The following is a 19,255-nucleotide window of genomic DNA, read 5'->3' as shown; positions in this document are numbered from 1 at the left end:
GCGTCCGTTGCTCATTTACGTTTTTCGAAGCTTCATGGGGCCTCGGAACATCGTTGCTCAGTTCAGTCAGATAATCTAATCTACATCTACTCGAAATATACCAACTCGTTCTCGATGGCATCTTCATCGGAACCGACAACGCTGCGATCCGGCTTAAAAAAATATCGAGACTGCGGTAAAAAAATGTCGATAACGGATCCACACAGGATCTGCTTGTGGTGCTTGGGAGCCGAGCACCATTGTTCGGAGTGTGAGGACTGCATGTCCATGACGGCGAAAGCCTTGAAGCAGCGCAAGGGGAAGCTCGAGAGAGGTAAGTCAGTCAAAACCTCCTCGAAAGTTTTTTCGGCCGAGTCGAGGCATTCGTCTCCTCGCCGTCAAAAACATTCCCATTCTAGATCTCGAAGTAGCTCCCACCATTCGTCGAGATCAAGACACTCAAAGAAGAGACGTCGAAGATCCTCTTCCTCGTCGTCTTCTGTTTCCCCAGAAAGGGTCTCCTGCCCCACAAAACACAGCTCTCAGGCTGAGTGGGAGGAATTCAGGAAGAAAATGTTAAGCGTCTTCAAGAAAGCGGCCTCGTCCCCCTCAAAGACAGCTGAGGGTGATACCCCAGGTGAAAAACCCAAAAAATCAAAACGCTGCGAGTCGCAGCATCTTGCGAAACATTCCACCTGAGAGCGCCACAGCCCATCGGGTAAGAAGGCACCGTCTTCGACGCCGTCGCCGAAAATTCCTTCGACACATGGATCGGCACCATCGACGCCGTTGTCGAAGGGTTCTTTGACGCATCGGTCGATCGATTTGAAGCCATCGTCGACGCCGACATCAACGCCGATGAAAGAGAAGACCACGGCTACTCCACAGCCAACGGTGATTCCAAGAGCCTCCGGCACGGCGCCGAGACCGTCTGCGATGTCCTCGAGTAGGATCCCGATCCTCTCGAGTTCTTCGAGCCTCTTCCGGTTTTCTCAACGCCGTTTTCGGCGCCTTCGAAGCCTGTCACATCGGCGTCAACGACATCGACGTTTTCTCGCCCAATAATGACGAATTTGGCTCCTTCTGCCTTAGAAATGGGTTTTATACCATTTCAGAGGTCAGAGTACCCTGGATTATCTTCAATTTATGAAGAAGGGGAAGATTCTGACCAGGAAACCTTCGAGTTGCAGAGGACCACACTACCTGTTTCAGAGGATTTCACCTCTGAGGAAAGAAGGTTGAAAGACCTACAGGAGTCATTACATGAGGCAAGTGGGCTGGACACTTCCCCAGAAGTGGATTTTGTTAAGCCAGACCCAGGGGAACATGCCAAAACACCCTATAGAACCCTGATGGCAAGAATTATTGATGGGTTGGTCTGCGCCTTCGCCTGTTTTTCAACAGGATGACCTGACAGACATATTAGACAAAGGTCCACAGGAGGATCCTGTGGTCCCCTTCCATAGAACCTTACAAAGAAAAATTGCATCCAACTGGGAAACTCCTGAAGTTATCCCTGCTGTCATCAAAAGATTATCAGCTAAGTATAGGGTAGCTGCTGCTGACCCTGAATACTTATCGAAACACCCGACTCCAGAGAGTCTGGTGGTCCAAGCGGCAACTTCATCAAGCAGCAGGACCGCTTACCCTACTGTCCCACAGGATAGAGATGACAAGAGGTACGATTCTATGGCAAAGATTCTATGGCAAAGAAAGTCTTCTCTGCTTGTAGTATGGCGTTGAAGTCCATCAACGCCACCTGTACGCTCGCCAGGTTCAGTCACACACTGTGGGAGTGTGCTTCATCAGCGGCTGACTGCATACCCGAAGGAGAGGAAAAGGAAGCCTTCCTTAACATTTTTAAAGATGGCAAGGATGCCATGTGCGAGTCACTTCAAACTGGCATCGATTCCGCTGACAGTATCAGCAAGGCCATGGCGGCAAGAACAACAATCCGCAGGCATGCGTGGTTGCGAAAGTCTGGCTTTGCTCCAGATGTACAGGCCAGACTTTTGAATATGCCCTTTGACGGCTCTTCATTATTCGGAAAAAAGGCTGGTGACAGTCTGGAAAAGTTGCAGACATCTAAAGCAGCAGCAAAATCTTTAGGAGCTGCTATCCGCCAAACTCCTTTTCGCCCCTCAGGAACCTCTGGGAGAGGAAAGTCCTTTCGCTATTATTCCGCATTCAGGAAAGGCAGAGGACAGCCGGCTTAAAGAGGCCAAAGGAGATCCACCCGAGGTGGATGGGTCAAAGGTACTAAGGCCGCAGAAGCAGCAGGCGCCTCTTTACCCTTGGCATCTGCATCAGCCGCCCCCAAACCACTCTGAGGTCTTTCCACACAAGACACCTGTAGGGGGCAGGTTAACTCACCATCTGACGGAATGGCAGGCTATAACGTCAGATGCTTGGGCATTGGAGACAGTTGCCCAGGGTTACTGCCTACCCTTTCTACACATCCCTCAGAGTCATCCACCGGGGAACAGCTCTCTAAAAGTTCCAGATCCGCTCCTCTTGCAGGAAATTATAGACCTGCTAGAGAAAGGTGCCATAGAACCGGTACCTGTAGCGGACGGGAACAAGGGCTGGTACTCCCCCTACTTTCTCATACCAAAGAAGGACAGAGGACTGAGACCCATCCTGGACTTACGAGAATTGAACAAGTTCCTCAGGAAGGACAAGTTCAAGATGGTAACTCGCTCTCAGATCCTTCAGGCCCTCCAGCTCCAGGACTGGCTGGTATCTCTGGACCTTCAGGATGCTTATTTCCATATGCCAATCTATCCCAAACACAGGAAATACCTGAGGTTCGCAATTGGCGACTCTCATTATCAATTTCGTGTTCTGCCATTTGGGCTGACCTCCGCCTCGAGGGTCTTCACCAAGCTAATGTCGGTAGTGGCTGCGAGTCTAAGGAGGGAAGGGATCCACGTCTACCCCTACCTAGACGATTGGCTGATCAGGGCTGTATCTTCGGAACAAGCTCAGACCCAGCTAGATTATGTCTGCCACTTCCTTCACAAACTGGGCTTCTCCCTCAATTTAAAGAAGTCACAGATGATACCATCACAGACACTCCAGTTCATTGGAGCGGTCCTGGACACTTCCCTGGGCAAAGCCTCGCCACCAGAGGTGAGGGCTCAAGATATTCTGCAGATGGTCAACAAGTTTCAAAATGCCCAACGTCTCCCAGCCTTCGACTTTTTGAGGTTGCTAGGCCTCATGGCATCATGCATCTTCCTTGTGCCAGAGGCTCGCCTGAGAATGAGATCTCTTCAGTGGGCACTAAGAACTCAGTGGTCGCAATTCTCAGGGAGAATGACAGATCTCCTCCGGATTCCAGACAAAGTAGCCCGCGACCTTCAATGGTGGGCCTATCCAGAGAACATCTTGAAAGGAGAATTGTTTTGGCAACCATGGCCGGAGATAACAGTAGTCACAGACGCCTCAACACGGGGTGGGGAGCCCATGCTAACGACTTGACCATCAGCGGTCGTTGGTCTCCATCAGAGTCCAGACTACACATCAACCTATTAGAGCTGTGAGCGATCAGACTAGCGCTGAAAGCTTTCCTGCCATCAGTACAGGGGAGAAATGTCCTGATAATGACGGACAACACAGTGGCCATGCACTACCTCAACAAAAGAGGAGGCGTAGGGTCACTGCCACTGTGCAGAGAGGCAATGCAGCTCTGGTTTTGGGCAATTCGAGAAGGAATCTCTCTATCGGCAGTCCACCTAGTCGGAGAGAAGAACTTGACAGCTGACGCTCTGAGCAGGCAGAGCACAGTCTTCCACGAGTGGGAGCTAGCTCAGGAAGTCCTTCAAGAGATCTTCACCCTTTGGGGAACCCCTCAGGTGGATCTGTTCACCACAAGCACCAACAAGAAGTGCGATCTGTTCTGTTCAAGGGAATTTCCCCCGAGAGGAGCTCTAGGAGACGCGTTCGTAGTGGACTGGGAGTTTCCACTCCTTTACGCGTTTCCACCAGTCCCTGTTATTCCTCAAATGATCAGGAGGTTGAGAAGATTCAGGAAAACCATGATCCTAATTGCCCCGGACTGGGCCAGGAGAACATGGTACCCGGACCTTCTAGATATGTCCATCTGCCCTCCAATCTGTCTTCCACTCAAAGAGAATCTTCTCTCGAAGAAGGGAGGTCAGGTTCTCCATCCAGACATCAGAACCCTCAACCTTCATGCTTGGCTTCTGAAAGGGTGAGGTACAAGGTTTGGGATCTCCCTGATAACGTCATGGAGGTGTTGCTTTCGGCCAGAAGGCCAGCAACAAAGTCTTTATACCGCTGCTGTTGGAACAAATTTTGCAGCTGGTGTAGAGAAGGGAATATCGACCCTTTATCATGTGGTACACCAATGGTGTTATCCTTTCTACTCTACTTGGCAAACTCAGGCCTTCAAGTTGGCACTGTAAAAGGCTATCTCGCAGCGCTTTCAATCTTCAAGCGCACTGCGGAGGAACCATCGTATTTCAAACCACCTCTAGTGATAGAATTTCTCAAGGGATTAACTAATGTTTATCCTCCAAAACCATTCCAAGTTCCCTTATGGGACTTAAATTTAGTCTTAAACTTCCTAATGGGCACTCCATTCGAACCACTTCACTCTTGTTCGCTGAGCTTTCTCGCGCTTAAAACTGTCCTATTGGTAGCACTAACATCTGCTAGGAGGGTGAGCGAGCTACAAGCTCTCTCCTGTAAACCCCCCACATACAATTTTCCACAAGGACAAAGTTGTCCTTCAGGTGAAGCCTAATTTCCTCCCAAAGGTGGTTTCTGAATTTCATATTACTCAGAAAATTACCTTACCTTGGTTCTACCCTCCTCCCCATCCGGGGAAAGAGGAAGAAAGGCTACATAGGCTGGACCCAAGGCGAGCTCTCAGCTTTTACATCAGCAGAATGGCTAGGATCAGGCAAGCAGACCAACTGTTTGTAGGATACTCAGGTCACAAGTTGGGACTACCCCTAACAAAACAAACCATTTCCAGGTGCATTATTTTGCCCATTCTGGAATGTTACAAACTGGCAGGGAAAGAGCCACCCCAAAATCTTAGGGCTCATTCAACCAGGGTTATCGCAGCCTCTTCGCTCTCCAAACAGGGGTACCGGTCAGAGACATATGTGCGGCTGCCACATGGTCGTCCGCACATACATTCACAAAATTTTACAACCTGGATTCCTCCACTAGTCAAGAGACCAGATTAGGCAAGGCTGTATTACATTCGGTCCATCCCTAAAGGGATACATAACATTCTTACTCCCACCTCCAATTGCATGCCACTGCTATGGGAGTCTATCAAAGATAAGGAATGCGTCGGTGGACACAATCCCTTCGAAGAACAAGTTACTTCTTACCTTGTAACGTTCTTTCGACGGGATGTTCCTCCGACGTATTCCTTATCGCCCCTCCCATCCATCCCTGCAGTAATACTTCCCTTGTGGTTGCAGTTTACACTCCTTCAAGGTCAATAACCAATTCAGACATGACTTTTCTTATGCTACAAAACGGAACTGAGCAATGGACGCCGCGCGTGGCTATTTATGGGCATGGTGACGTTGGCGCTGATACGGTGGCCGTCGAGGAACATCGACTCGGCGGACGTCGACGCGCAGCGCCCTCTACAGAAAAAAATTCCGAGGCCAGCAAGCTGGAAAAGTATTATCAAAGATAAGGAATACGTCAGAGGAACATCCCGTCGAAAGAACGTTACAAGGTTGGAAGTAACTTGTTCTTCTCCAGCATGGGTCTGGCATGGATTCACTCGCAAACCCTCTCTCCTACCCCTCTGCGGCTCTTCTCTTGGTCCTACTGCCACTTTGCGTGCTACCAAATTTGAAGATGACTGCCAGAAGAGGGGCTTAGGTAGAGGGCAGCCATTGGCTGAGAGCAGTATGACCCAGAGATCATTGATTGGTTACTAGTAGAAAGACAGTTCAGAAACTGATTTTTTCTTTAATGAGGATTCCCAGCCTGACGACGGGGAATATTCATGAGCATGTGAATCCATGCCAGACCCATGCTGGAGAACAACAGTTACAGGTAAGTAACATGATATGTTATGATGTTTATATTATTTATAACGCGCTTAATAAAAGTGCAGACCCGGGGATCGAACCTGTGCTGCTCCGGTCCTCTTGCTTCTAAGACAAGCACGTTGCCCCTGAGCTATCCTCCTGAAACCTGTGGTAGGATTACAGTTGTGTGAACTCAATTAAGCACTACAGACCGGGTAACTAAAAACACAGACCTTGCAACACTAAGCCAAGTAACTTCTTTAAAGAAAATGTCATATACTTGTTCAATATGGAAAACTAACAGCAGAGGCCATTACTTCTCTTTAAGTTGTAAGACTTAAAGAAGCGTATAAAGGAAAGGGTCTCAGTAGATAAGGTGGGAAAATGACTTAATTTAATCACTGGTAGGTTTTCAAGCTCACATTCTTTGCCCAAACCAGCTCAGTATACCTGGGCTGAGCTAGACCACTAGTTGTCAGCTGTCCCACAGGAACTCAGAGGGAAATGTGCTCCAAAGGGGCATGGTAAAGGTAGAAATACTGCCATTCAGGTAGGGTGTGAGCACAATGGCAGAAAAAAAGACCAGAATGCTCTAAGTCATTTCGTTTCATGCAGTCTGATTTCTGTGAGCATTGCATAGTCCTAGTGTTTGATTATGTATCTTTCCACTCTCAGGTTGCATTGAGCATGCTGTCATACCCATTCATGTTGGTTGGAGATCTCATGGCAATAAATAATTGCGGGTAAGTTTTTTTTTATTTCCAAAGTTGATTCCATTACCTTCCCAAATACCACAATTGCATTAACCTGTGTGTTTTATCTGGTTCTTTATTGACATTTTAGCTTGTAAGCTCCCGTTTCTTTTCAGTCTGTGGGACTCAATTCCTATTTAACCTCCTTTCATATCCTCTTCTCTCCCCACTCTCTAGCTCTCATCTTGCTTATATCTAGTTCACTGTATTGTATTGGGTATTTATATAGAATCTTAGCTAGAGGAACAGTGGAGTGGACAAGAGGGAGGAAAACAGGATCGGGGAAAGATACAGAGATCATATGCAATAGTGAGGGAGGATGGGGGCCGCTGAGAACACCACTCCAGTTCGATCAGTGGACACAGCACACTCCACATTAACATTTCTGCCCGTCTTCTTGAAGTGCTTTCAGTCTTTCTCCCTCTATATTTCAGTCTCCGAACATGTGTTCTGTCTTTGTTCCTCTCCCCCTCTCTCTGTATCTTGTGATTCCCTTCTTCACTCTTTTGCTTTGTTGCTATCACTTATTAATTCATGTTCTTCCTTCCACTCATCTGTTTTGTCTGACCTGTAGCTTTTATTTTATTATAATAATCTGTCTACTTGTCTGTCTTTCCATGTGGCTTTATTATTTTTTTTAAAACCCTGATTATGAATCGTTAATGGTGAGTATGCTCATTTTTGCTTAGGAATACATAATAGCGCAACACTTAAGGGGTTAAGAATCAAAGTGTCAAACAGCATAGTGAATGGCCCCATTAACTTTGCGTTGGGGCTTTATTGACGCCTATTGAGGCCTTACAAAGCAACAGCCGCCCCAAAGGCCTAAAAACCACCAACTACTGCGGTAACCTTAACTTTTAGTTCAGCAATAAAGAATATAATAACAGTCCCTGAACATCTTGTCACATAATAAGAAGCCTAAACCATAACAGTTGGAATTGGATAAATAACTGCTTTACATCTAAGAGCAGGTCATGCGAGATGGGGATGACGGGGCACAAGAAGACTGAATCCATGCATTCATAACCTCGCAGAACTCTTCAGCTTTTAAAGGTTAGTGAAGCTGTTTTTGTCCATCCACCACCACCATGAGGACAGCAGGGTAGACTATCAAGAGTTATAAACCCTTCTATTTTGTATGCTGTTTGGATGTTATGAAGGGCTTCCTCTGATCAACTACAAACTTGCTTAAATTACTTACAAACATGATCCTGCTGTTTACGTCTAAGTGACCTCTTTCAAGTCAAATGTTTAAGTACATTTCAGAAACATTACAATAGAGGCTCTTGCAGGCTGGCCCACAAATGCCTGGGTGCAGTGTAACCTTTCAATGTCAGTACCCTTTTCTTTTTTTTTTTATAAACTCTTTTTTATTAGTGGTCACAGAAAGGCACACGGCACCATTGCACAGTTCATTTCACAGATACAACAGGAGTAAATTGTTCAATACATTTTTACAAAACAATATTATGGTGACAAGTCATCATCAGTAATCATATTGCACAGGTAGACTCTAAACGGGCCCCAAATGTCTTTGGGTGTGCATGTCGCAGGTTGGGTCAATACAAACTGTTCCTCTAATTCATTGACATGTGTCAATTCTGGGTGGCGCAGCATTTTTCCATTTCTGTAGAATACATTTTTTGGCAACAGCGCATGAAATGTTGAATAGTCTTCAGATTTTTTCCGAGTGCTTGCCTATGTCACCAAACAGGTATTTCTGGGGGGTCAAATCGGGGGGAACCTGAGTAATTTCTTCCAACATTCTTGCCACAGCCCTCCAGAAACCCTCCACCACCGGACAATCCCAGTACATATGAAAGGAACCGGCCTGAGGCACATTGCATTTAGGACAGGCATCAGAGGCATCTGGTGCGAATTTTGCAATCCTGGCCGGCGTGTAGTGTAACCTGTTTAGAATTTTGAATTGGATCAACCTCAGACCATAGTTAAGAAAGACCTTCTTAGTTAGTAAACAATATCTGTCCCATTTCTCCTCTTCGATGGGAACCTGTAAGTCTGCTTCCCATTGCTCCTTTATCTGATTCAATGAGGGGGTGTGGGCCTGAACTGCAGCATATAGCCTAGAAATTCCCAGGCCATTCTTGGCTGTCACTAGTTGTATACATGGATGTGGTGGGGGTTCATCCTGGAAGAGGGACCACCTTTTCTGAAATGCAGATCTCATACGATAATATTGCAACGTTTTCAGTGGTCCGTCGACCAGTGCCCTCAGCAACAGATCCAGGTCCAGAAAAGTCCCATTAACAAACATATCGCCATGCTTCATTTCACAATTAGGGTCCCAGGATTCCTGTATGCTCGTGTCATGTGTGGGAGGTATACCCGGAAAGTTCCACAGAGGTATCTCAGGGTTATAGGGGGCCTCTAGTCTCAGTCTTTTGTATATAGCCTCCCATGACCTGACTGTGCAGCTAACCGAATTGTATTCACACGTGTCTTTGTAGTGTGGATCAAAAATGACTGATTGTATTTTTGTGGGATGCGTAGTGTATTCCTCTATCCATGCATGGGGTGTTTTGTCCGCATCGTTGTACCAATATTTCGCAAATTGTGCTTGGGCCATATAGTAGTAAAGCTCGAAATCAGGAGCTGATATACCTCCCGAAGAATAGGGTTCTGTCATTTTTTTCCCAACCTATCCTCGCTGTCTTACCGTTCCAAAGAAATGTTACCGCCATGGATCGGAGTTTGGCAAAGAAGGCTCTGCCAGGCCATATAGGGATGTTGACAAACAGGTATAGAAGTTTAGGCAGGATTACCATTTTAAGAATAGCGACTCGGCCGGCTAAAGAAATTGGGAGCCGCCCCCACATCTGGAGCTTGGTGGTTAAAGTTTGCAGGGCACTTTCGTGGTCATCTGAGTATAGTGTGAGCTTACTCCTGGAGACCAGAATTCCCAGGTATCTAATGTAGTCTTCGGACCATTTGAGTCGATCTGTCACTGCGGGGCATCTGGTGGCTGGTGTAAGCGGAAATATCTCTGATTTAGCCTTATTTATCGTATACCCAGAGTAATTTGCAAATTCCTGTACCTCTGCCATAATGGGTGCTGTGTTTAGTTCAGGTTCCCTGACATATAATAACGTGTCGTCTGCATAGAGGGAGATTAGTTGGGTTGATCCCTTCATTTAATCCCTCTTTCCGCATGTCTAAAACGGTCCGCAGCCGCCATTGGCTCAATGGTTAATGCGAACAGCAGGGGCGAAAACGGGCAACCTAGTCTGGTTCCCCTCCCCAACAGGAACATCTCGGAGATAACTTTATTTGTCCGAACACGAGCTCCAGGCACTGTGTTTAGCAGTCTTACATATCTTATAAAGTTGGGCCCCACCCCAAATGCCTCCAGCACCGCGAGGAGATAGACCCACAAAACCAAATCAAATGCCTTTTCAGCGTCAAGGGATATGGCCACTGCGCTCCTCGCAGGGTCTATTTGTGCCATTATTCCAAAAAGTGTTTGGAGGTTCAAGGCTGTAGATCTTGTGGCGACAAACCCGTTCTGATCAGAATGGACTAGGATAGGGACCACCAGCAGAAGCCGATTCGCCAGGACCTTTGCAAATATTTTAGCATCGGTATTAATAAGTGACAGGGGCCTGTAGGACGATACATCCTGTGGTGGTCGCCTAAGCTTATGGAGTACAGTTATTATAGCCCCTCTCATAGCTGGAGCAACCTGCTGCACTCAAGTGCCTCCTCCCACACCTGCATCAGTATCGGAACGAGTTCCTCATGAAATTCTTTGTAGAATTCAGCCCCCAACCCGTCCGACCCTGGTGCCCTGCCTGCAGCCAATGCTTTGACTGCTTCTGCAATCTCTTCCGCAGTCACCGGTTGATCCATCGCTAGGCGTTCTTCGTCGGGGAGTTTAGGGAGGGAGAGAGCCTCAAGATATATCTTGATTTCTGTGAGTGTTTTCTTGTCTTTATTTGAATATATTGAATATAATTCCTTATAGAAGTCCATACATTCCTTATTAATGTCCTCATCCCTAAGCAGTACCCCTGTGCTGTGCGTATACTTGTGATCTGAGTGGGTTGTTTATCATGTCGGTACCCTTTTCTGGAACCACACTACTACTCCCTCCTCCACACCCAGACACCCTCCTTTTGGCCAGCATCATCCCCTTCAGGCACTCCTTACACAAATCTTTCGTAACCCCATAGCAATGCCACTTTCACTCTCTAGCCAATACCTCACCTTTTCCAGAAATCACCTCAAAACTCTACCGCTCCTTCCTTTTTCCTACTACTCTCCTGCTGTGGAATGGCCATGGGGACCTAGGAAGTCCAATGTCTTTGTTCGTATCAGTGGCACCCATTCCGGTTGCCCCGATAGTAAGTTCCAAGTGGGTGAGTGATTGTTGCTTTCTCAGAAGTCCTTGGTGGTGTAGGTTAACTGTGTTGGCTGTGTCTGCCTGCCGCTATCACCCGGCTGTACTGCGTGGCTGTCCTTGCTTCCGCACATCAGTGTTGTGGGTTCGTTCCTCCCTCTGCGTTGTTTCCCCTCTTCAGGACGGACCTCGCAGGAGACTGGGGATCTTCTGGTTAGCAGTCGAGTTGCTGGTTCTCTGCTGCTGAGCTGGGGTGCTCGACAAAGGTTTTCCATCTGATGCTTCCTGGTGGTTTCTTGCTTTGATGTTGAGTTCCGAGCAAACATAGAAAAAGACTGGCAAGCATCTTGTCAAAGAGGTATGGCAAGAGAGGAAGGTGGACTGCACAAAAGCATACTGACACAAGAGGGGGGAATTGGAACTGGGGTCCCCTCAAGTGAGCTTGCGCTTCATACACCTCAAACCTCCTGATAAGGGGTACTCCCAGGCGCCTTTCAACAAGGCCAGCATGCCGACCTTGTCACAATATATACACACACACAGTTGGTGATCTCAAAGTAAGATCACCAACACTTTACACTTAGCCCAGTAGCAAAAGTTGAAAGCAAGTTAAACCAGAAAAACTGTAGGCAGAAAGGTGAAGAAAAACAGTGCGTATGCAATTAAAACGTGTACCCTGCTTTATAAATATAAGGCACCCATAGCTTAAAAGTCTGCCCAACCAGGTGAGTAGGCCTAATGCCTCTGAAAGAGTCAAATGTCTTAGTTATTTATCTGTACAAGGAGTTGGATGTCTTAAAAGTCACAGAACAAGTAGAGACCAAGCCAACAGATTAGTAATTGTTCCCTACTTAATGCACTTTACATGGCTTAAAGGTAGGCAACCATGGACAAGCAGAGCACAACAGAGACGGGCAGCAGCAATGATCACCCAGATCAGTGGGTGACAGGCAACACACGTGGTGGTGAAGAAGACACAGCTTCAGGAAGGCTCCTTTTAACCTCTAAAGTTGAGGATGAGTATGTTTGTTTCTATTTGCATAGGCGTGCATAATAGCCCAGCAGTTCCAGGAGAGTAGCTGCTGCAGGAGGTTTGCCTTAGGCTGCAAATCGATAACCTGTGGAGTCCGAAGTTGCAACTCTGGATGGTGACGGATGCACAGCAGATGCCCTGGACAAAGTTGGTCAGCCCACAGGATGGTAACCTTTTGTAGGCTCCTGGCGGCAGGCTTCTCGTGCAGGGGCTGGACTAGTTGGTCCTACTAGCCCAAAGGTTGGAGCACTGATGGGACTTGGCAGAAGTCAGTGCTGGTAGTCTTTTCTTCAGTCTTCCAGTCTTCACCACGTTACTCCTGTTCTTCAGGGTCTTGGTTCCAGGCATAAATCAAGGGAATGGCTGCTGGTCTCCTCCCTTTATCCCAGATTTGGACAGGGGGCTGCCACGGCCCACCAATGGTAAAGATGTGCGCTATTCAACCTTACAAGGGCTGCCCAATCATGGACAGCCCCTTATCCCACAACGTTCATCCCTTGCCTGAAATGTGGATTAGGGCAAGAAAGTCCAAACCCATATCCAGCCAGGATGCACACACCAACAATTTTCCAGGTACCTCAAAGCTGGAGCCAGAGAAAGGGCATATTGTATATAATATTTCCTCACCATAATGGACAAAAAGAAGGCCAGTGGATAAGATGTCCAAAAGACCTGGCGAAAAGCATGGGGTCACAGCCATTGCATTATGCAGTAAAGCATAAAAGTGCATGCAGAAAAAACTAAGAAATGGCAGCAGGATCTCCCTGAACACATCTTGAAAGACACAAAAATGTTATAAGGGATACATAGCGCCCCTGCTGCATTTGATTGTAAGGTGATGTGTGCATAGAGTTAAACAACAAAGGATTTTGCGAAGGGGACCAGGTTTCCATGCACTGGTAATCGTAAGGGCTGACCAGCACCCCAAAAACAGATGAGTTGAGCAGGGAAAGTAAAGCAAAAAGACTTTACTTAACCCCCAAAGTTGTTTAGTACAGGGTTCAAACAATAGCAAAATGTTGGGGGTTCCATTGATCCCATTGGAGGGAAGGCCGCAAAAAATAAAATCTTCCCCAAAAATCTTTCATGTGCCGACGTCCTCAGATTATTTTCATCAGCCATTAGTTGATTGCTTGAGAGTCGGCGAACTTCACACAACACTCAACTCTGACCTGCTGACACAATCTATACTGATCATCGACCCAAAGTCTATAAACTTCAACCGCCATACATCACCTCGCAAATAGATAACGACTACCAGCCCCAGGAGTCTACAACTGCCATCCAGTGAAACAGCAGGATGAGTGGGGGTTTCTGCTTAAATCTTTCCCAATGTTGAGAATGCTTTAAAATCTTGACACACACCTCCATTCATGGGCTACCTCAGTTCCATTTTTCCAAATGGAGAAAACTTCCTTGGAAGGATACTCACAAGGTCTGTAACAATTGCCTTCCAAGGGACCACAGTGAGTGAAAGTGTTCGCTCTGCAAGAAATTTTATCCGAGGACCCTTAAAGAGCGTCTAGTTAAATGTTCGGTGGGCTACCCTATGCAGACTGAGTCTAAGCACTCTAAGGCTTCTACCTGTGTAGAGGTTTACAAGTTTGATGAAGCCAGCGGAGGGGACAGATATGACCCCAAGCAGCCATTGTAGGAGGGTACCATAGGTACATCCTTGCCGTTGGCTTGCAGCTCCAAATGGCCTGCTCATAGCCAGCATAGGGAATCTTCACCATCCAAACACTCAAAGGCTAAAATTACCCCAAAGACAAGTGCTGAAATTATGGGGTCACGCCAAAAGAATCGGACATTAATCGGTCCAAGTCTGTGTAAAAGAATGAGGTTGAAATATGTATATAAGCATTGGGTTACTTATGCTAAATATATCTTCTCTAACTCCGGCTATTTTAGGAAACATTTCGAGCTACCAGGGGGCACATCGTGGCTCTGTTGTGTGCCCCTCATGCTAGACGTAATGATTGTGCTATTATATTATTATATGCAGCCAGTTGCGCCCCAGGACTTCATTTATTTTTCTCTGCACCTGGTATGCTGCTTGCAACTCCACTAGCTTCACTTCAGCTACATTATGTGTGTCATGCCTCCTACCCCGAAGGCCTTGGGCTTTAAGTCCTGTATTCTTGTACAGACTCTGGGAGACAAATGTTGGTGTTGGATCACTGCAAGGTGTATCTTTATTGCTTGGGGAAGACCACAACCGAGGATTGGGAATCCTGCTGCCCATGCTTCCAAAGACCCACCGAGAGTATGCTGCCAAACTCTTTACTTACCTTGGGGGGGAAAAACAGATGGCATTGAATTCGCCAATGTCGAATCCTTAATCAAAGAGGACCAAATGACTTATGGATGTCCAAGACGTGGAATTCTCTCAGCTATGCAGGACAAGAACAAGAAAAAGCACAGGAAGAGGTCTCGCTCTCCCACTGGCTCCATATATCACTCTTGTTTATCCTCCGCCTCAAGATGCTTGCCGCTTGAAGAAGCCAGCATAGAGAAACGCTACCTTGGCACACATCCCCATGCCTGCTGGCTCTGTCCCAGCCCCTTCTCTGAAGACTACTCCACTCCCAAACTGCTCAGTTCCACCTGCTGGCATTGAGGCCTCAGCTCCATCTTCATCAGCATTGACGGCTGTCACTTCTCTGGGTTACGCTCCAGTGAGTGAGTGAGTTCTTCTCAAAGATCGGTTAGATCTTGAATTAAGAAGAGGATTGCATACCTTACAGGTGTAACCCTTGGGCTCTGGGGAAAGGCAAGGCTTTCCTGTGTAATTCTGCAATCAGGATATGGGATTGGTCGATTATGCGTCTGGTTTAAGAGATGCCAGTGGATTGGACACCTTTCCTGAGGAGAACATTTTACAAACTCCTGCATACAACAAGCCCCCTCTGTCCTTAGAGGAGACCCTTCCTTGCTGACGGACAGTGAGAACAAGAAGTTGGTTTCGTTGGGTGCAGGAGTTTCTGCTTGGGCATAGCCTGACCATAGAGCCATGAACAACTCTTGTGCTCTGGATAAGTATGGGCCGGGAATTCTGAGGCAGCCGATAACTTGCCATCTGTCAGACACCAGACGTCTCATTGTATAGTCTCAACCTCAGCCTTCATGTCTCTTCTGGGCCTCATGTCCTCCTGTACCTTGTGGTGCCAGAGGCCTGCTGCAAATTCCTGAGTTAGGGGCTGCATATCCAACCTTTTGTGGGTCGCCAACAAGGTGTCTCGTCTGACGAATCGCTAGGTGTCCTCACTGCTCCCAAGGGGGGAGCCCCTTCTCATGAGGCTAGGGAGGTGAGGTAGCCACCCAATAGTCACCCCAGGGGTGGTGTAATGCGGGAGTTCCTCATGGAGAGAAACTTTTCTCCTGGAGACAAGGATGACCAGCTAGGGTACATGCCCTATAGTCACAACCCCATTGATCAATCTCTGTCACCACACTGGTCACAAACAACCCCACAACCTCTTATTGAGCATACAACTATATGCTATACTTTTAGCTCTAAAATATATTATTTTGAAGTACTGGGATGATGATGATAAATAACATGAATACCTTTTTCTCAAGGACTGACACGACGACGATGCACAAAGACATGAAGATGGATCAGTGGAACTGGGAACAGCCTCCTAGCCTTCCGCGAGGGAAAGAGTTTAAAAACCAAAGGAGGACTCTGCACATTGTAGAGCCAGCCCCAGAGCAGCAGCAGCATCATCGTCGGTCAGTCGGTCTTACAAACTTGAGGCAAGGCAGTGGTAGAACCTCCAGGCGGAGGTGGACCGGGTGTTCCCCAAACCGTACCGATACTTCCAGGAGCCAAACCAGAAACCAGCAACCGCAGGAAGCAGACGTCCGTGGAGGGCACACTGACGGCTGACTCCAGACCCAGGAAGAACCACTGCCATATGTTGGATTTCCCAGAGGTTAATGGGAGCTATGAGCAGGCTGGTAGGGAAAAGGAGGGATCAGCAAATCACACTGTGAGGGTTAGAAGGCATAGAGAGGGGCCAAGGAGGGTCTGGGGCCCTGTAAGGCTTTCTGAGAACTCCTGAGTGCAGACCGGAAAAGGGGCGAAGGAGGCTTTGGGTCCCCATCAAAGTAGCAGAGTGTCACCGGGGTCGGTGATATCTTCGTCCGAAAGTGTAGCTTCTGAAATCTCCCCCTCCCCCGACTCCTCACCTTCTTCTTCCTTCCAAGAACCCTTCTTTTCTTTTCTTCGAGTAGACACCTTTTTTTTATGAAGATAGGGACGACCCCGGAAGGAAGCCACCGTGCTCCCCAAGAAGGGAGACCAGGGGGCCCACCCCCGGGATCGACCAAGAGGGGAAAAAGCCTTAGGCACAAAAAACCCCTGTAGTATCGTTGGGTGTCTTGTAGACGTGGAACCAGGAGTACTTATAAGGTAAGATCTGGTAGAAGTGGCTGGAGACAACACGTGGAGTGAAGACTCAGAAACACAGGCAGTCCATTAAGAGGTCCGAGGAACTGGTACACAGGCTAAGTGAGGAAGTACTAATGCAGCAAGCAAAGGCAGTCCAGGGGAACAGGCCGGAGTCTGGTACACGGGAGGTCACAGAAGCAATACTGAAGGTAGGCGAAGGAAGAGCGGAGAGAGTAACAGACAGGAAAAGGAAAAAAGCGGTAAGTGAAGATGGGAAGGTGGGAGGGGAAGCAAGATGGAAGGAGGGCAAGGGAGGATTACTGCGAACCAAAAGAGAAAGGGAAAGGCAGACAGGTCCAGCGGAAAGAATAACAGAAAGGTTCAGACAGGGTACGAGGACCCGACCAGCAGCAAGCGAGAGAGCAGCACGAAAGCCACAGGTAGCAAGCAACTCAGCCTACGGACGAAACCGGAAGCGTTGCAACGCGTCCGTGACCCGGAAGTGGCTGGTTAAAACACCGGGCTGCGGAGCGTCAAGCCAATCAGAATCAGAAAAAGGGGAACCAGGAAACAGGGGGCGTGGCCGAAGCGAACGAAGCTAGGTTCCGCGTCGCCAGCGGCTCCATAGACGCCAGGAACTCGGCGGTATGACAGTATGCCCCCTCCTATACGCTCCTCCTCCGGGTTTCCCTGGATGGAAAAAGTGGTATTTGCGAAGTAGGACAGGAGCATTAATGTGTGTGATGGGTTCCCAAGAGTTTTCCGAAGAAGGGTAGCCCTTCCACTTAACCAAATATTCCAGCCTGCCCTTATGATACCTGGAGTCACAGAGTTGGGCGACCTCATATTCAGCTCGAGTGGAACCCTGGGGAATAGGAGTCTGTCTAACCTGTCGTGCCCATGTATCAGCATGGAATGACTTAAGTTGGGAAGCATGGAAAACAGGGTGTACCCTTTTTAGGTTATTGGGTAGTCTTAGGCGAAAAGCCACAGGATTGATTTTCTGTATGATCTCATATGGCCCTAGATATTTTGGAGATAACTTGGAGGGATGTACCCAACGAGGTAAGTATCTAGTGGAGAGCATAACTTGGGTACCCACATCCCATCCTGGTACAGGTCTACGATGTTTATTGGCTTGAATGCAATATCGGGCTTGGGCTGACTTAAGGCCTTCTTCTACCTTCTTGTGTGTCTCTCTAAGGAGGGAGAGTGAAGAATCTACTGAGGGTACGTTAGTAGAAAGGCCCGAGACAGGAAGAATGGAGCGAGGGTGAAAACCATAAGTACCAAAAAAAGGGCTGAACCCCAGAGCTGCATGTGTGGAGTTATTATAAGAGAATTCAGCTAGAGGGAGTAGTGTGCACCAGTTGTCTTGTTGGTTGTTGATAAAGCATCTTAAGTACTGCTCCAGGGTTCCGTTCAAGCGTTCAGTTTGCCCATTGGATTGTGGATGGAATCCAGAGGTGAGAGCTCTTTCAATACCTAGTCTGCTACACAGGGCCTTCCAGAACTGGGAGGTGTACTGACTACCCCGGTCTGAAATAATCTTGCTAGGTAGACCGTGTAACCGGAATATGTCTTGGAGAAACACTTCCGCCATTTTGGCTGCCGTAGGGACGCCAGATAATGGGGAGAAGTGAGCCAATTTGGTAAATGAATCCACTACTACCATGACACAGGTGCATCCTTCAGACGGAGGTAAATCCACTATGAAATCAGTTGAAATTGTGCTCCAGGGACCCTTGGGTACAGCATTAGGTTCCAGTAGACCAATTGGTCTTTTTCGGGATGATTTACTCCTCAGACAGATGATGCATGACTGAACGTACTGCTCTACATCCTTTCTCATTGTAGGCCAATAGAAATGTCTTTGAAGATAGTCATGAGTACCAGCCACACCCCTGTGTCCTCCTAGTTTAGAGTCATGACACCAGACAAGTACGGTTTTACGAAAAGCCGGAGTGGGTAGATAAAGTTTTCCTCCTACTAGGTAAAGACCGTTCCTGATTTCATAGGCCAGATCTTTAGAGTGTTTTTCAATTTCAAAACGACCTCCAGAATCCTCCTGTACCTGTTGAAGGAATTTAGAAATTATTCCGATAGTCCTGGACCGGGGAAACATCCGTTCAAGATTCGTCTCTGACTCTGACAGGTAATCACACCGGCGGGAAAGAGAGTCGGCTACAACATTGTTTTTTCCCGGGATGTAAGTTATGCTGAATTCGAATTGGGCGAAGAAGTGAGCCCATCGGGCCTGTCGAGTATTGTAACACTCGAACTGTTTGAGAACCTGTAAGTTCTTATGATCAGTCCTTATGGTGAACGGGAACCTTCCTCCTTGAAGTAGATGACGCCATTCTACACAGGCCGCTTTCATGGCTAGAAGTTCTCGCTCAATAACCGAGTAGTTCCTTTGGCTGGAGTTTAGGGTCTTCGAGAAATAAGCCACCGGATGTTCTGTACCCTGGATTTCTTGAAGAAGCACAGCCCCTATTGCGGCTGAAGAAGCGTCCGTCTCTAGAATGAAGGGTAGATGTTGGTTTGGTTGTTGTAAAATGGGTGCTGAACAGAAGGCTTCTTTAAGAGTACCAAAGCTGTCTTCTGCCTCCGTTGTCCATTTAAATGGAGTTGCAGATTTCTTTAAGAGCGAGGTGATGGGTAATATTTTTTGAGAGAAATTTGGGATGAATCTCCGGTAGA

At 47.6% G+C, this 19,255-nt stretch overlaps 1 protein-coding gene across 2 annotated transcripts in view; it reads left to right on the top strand.

The window, feature by feature from the left end:
- The window catches only part of MTCH1 (mitochondrial carrier 1), a 1,187,755-nt gene that overhangs the window by 866,607 nt on the left and 301,893 nt on the right, over positions 1-19,255 (top strand). For both annotated transcript variants that reach the window (XM_069633419.1, XM_069633420.1), the window contains one exon: positions 6,687-6,754. In XM_069633419.1, the coding sequence (XP_069489520.1) occupies positions 6,687-6,754 (68 nt within the window). The remainder of the gene's footprint in view (positions 1-6,686; positions 6,755-19,255) is intronic.

The sequence above is a fragment of the Ambystoma mexicanum genome, chromosome 13, assembly GCF_040938575.1.
Source record: "Ambystoma mexicanum isolate Mex_15411 chromosome 13, UKY_AmexF1_1, whole genome shotgun sequence".
NCBI lineage: Eukaryota > Metazoa > Chordata > Amphibia > Caudata > Ambystomatidae > Ambystoma > Ambystoma mexicanum.
This window is presented reverse-complemented; position numbering and strand designations above follow the sequence as displayed.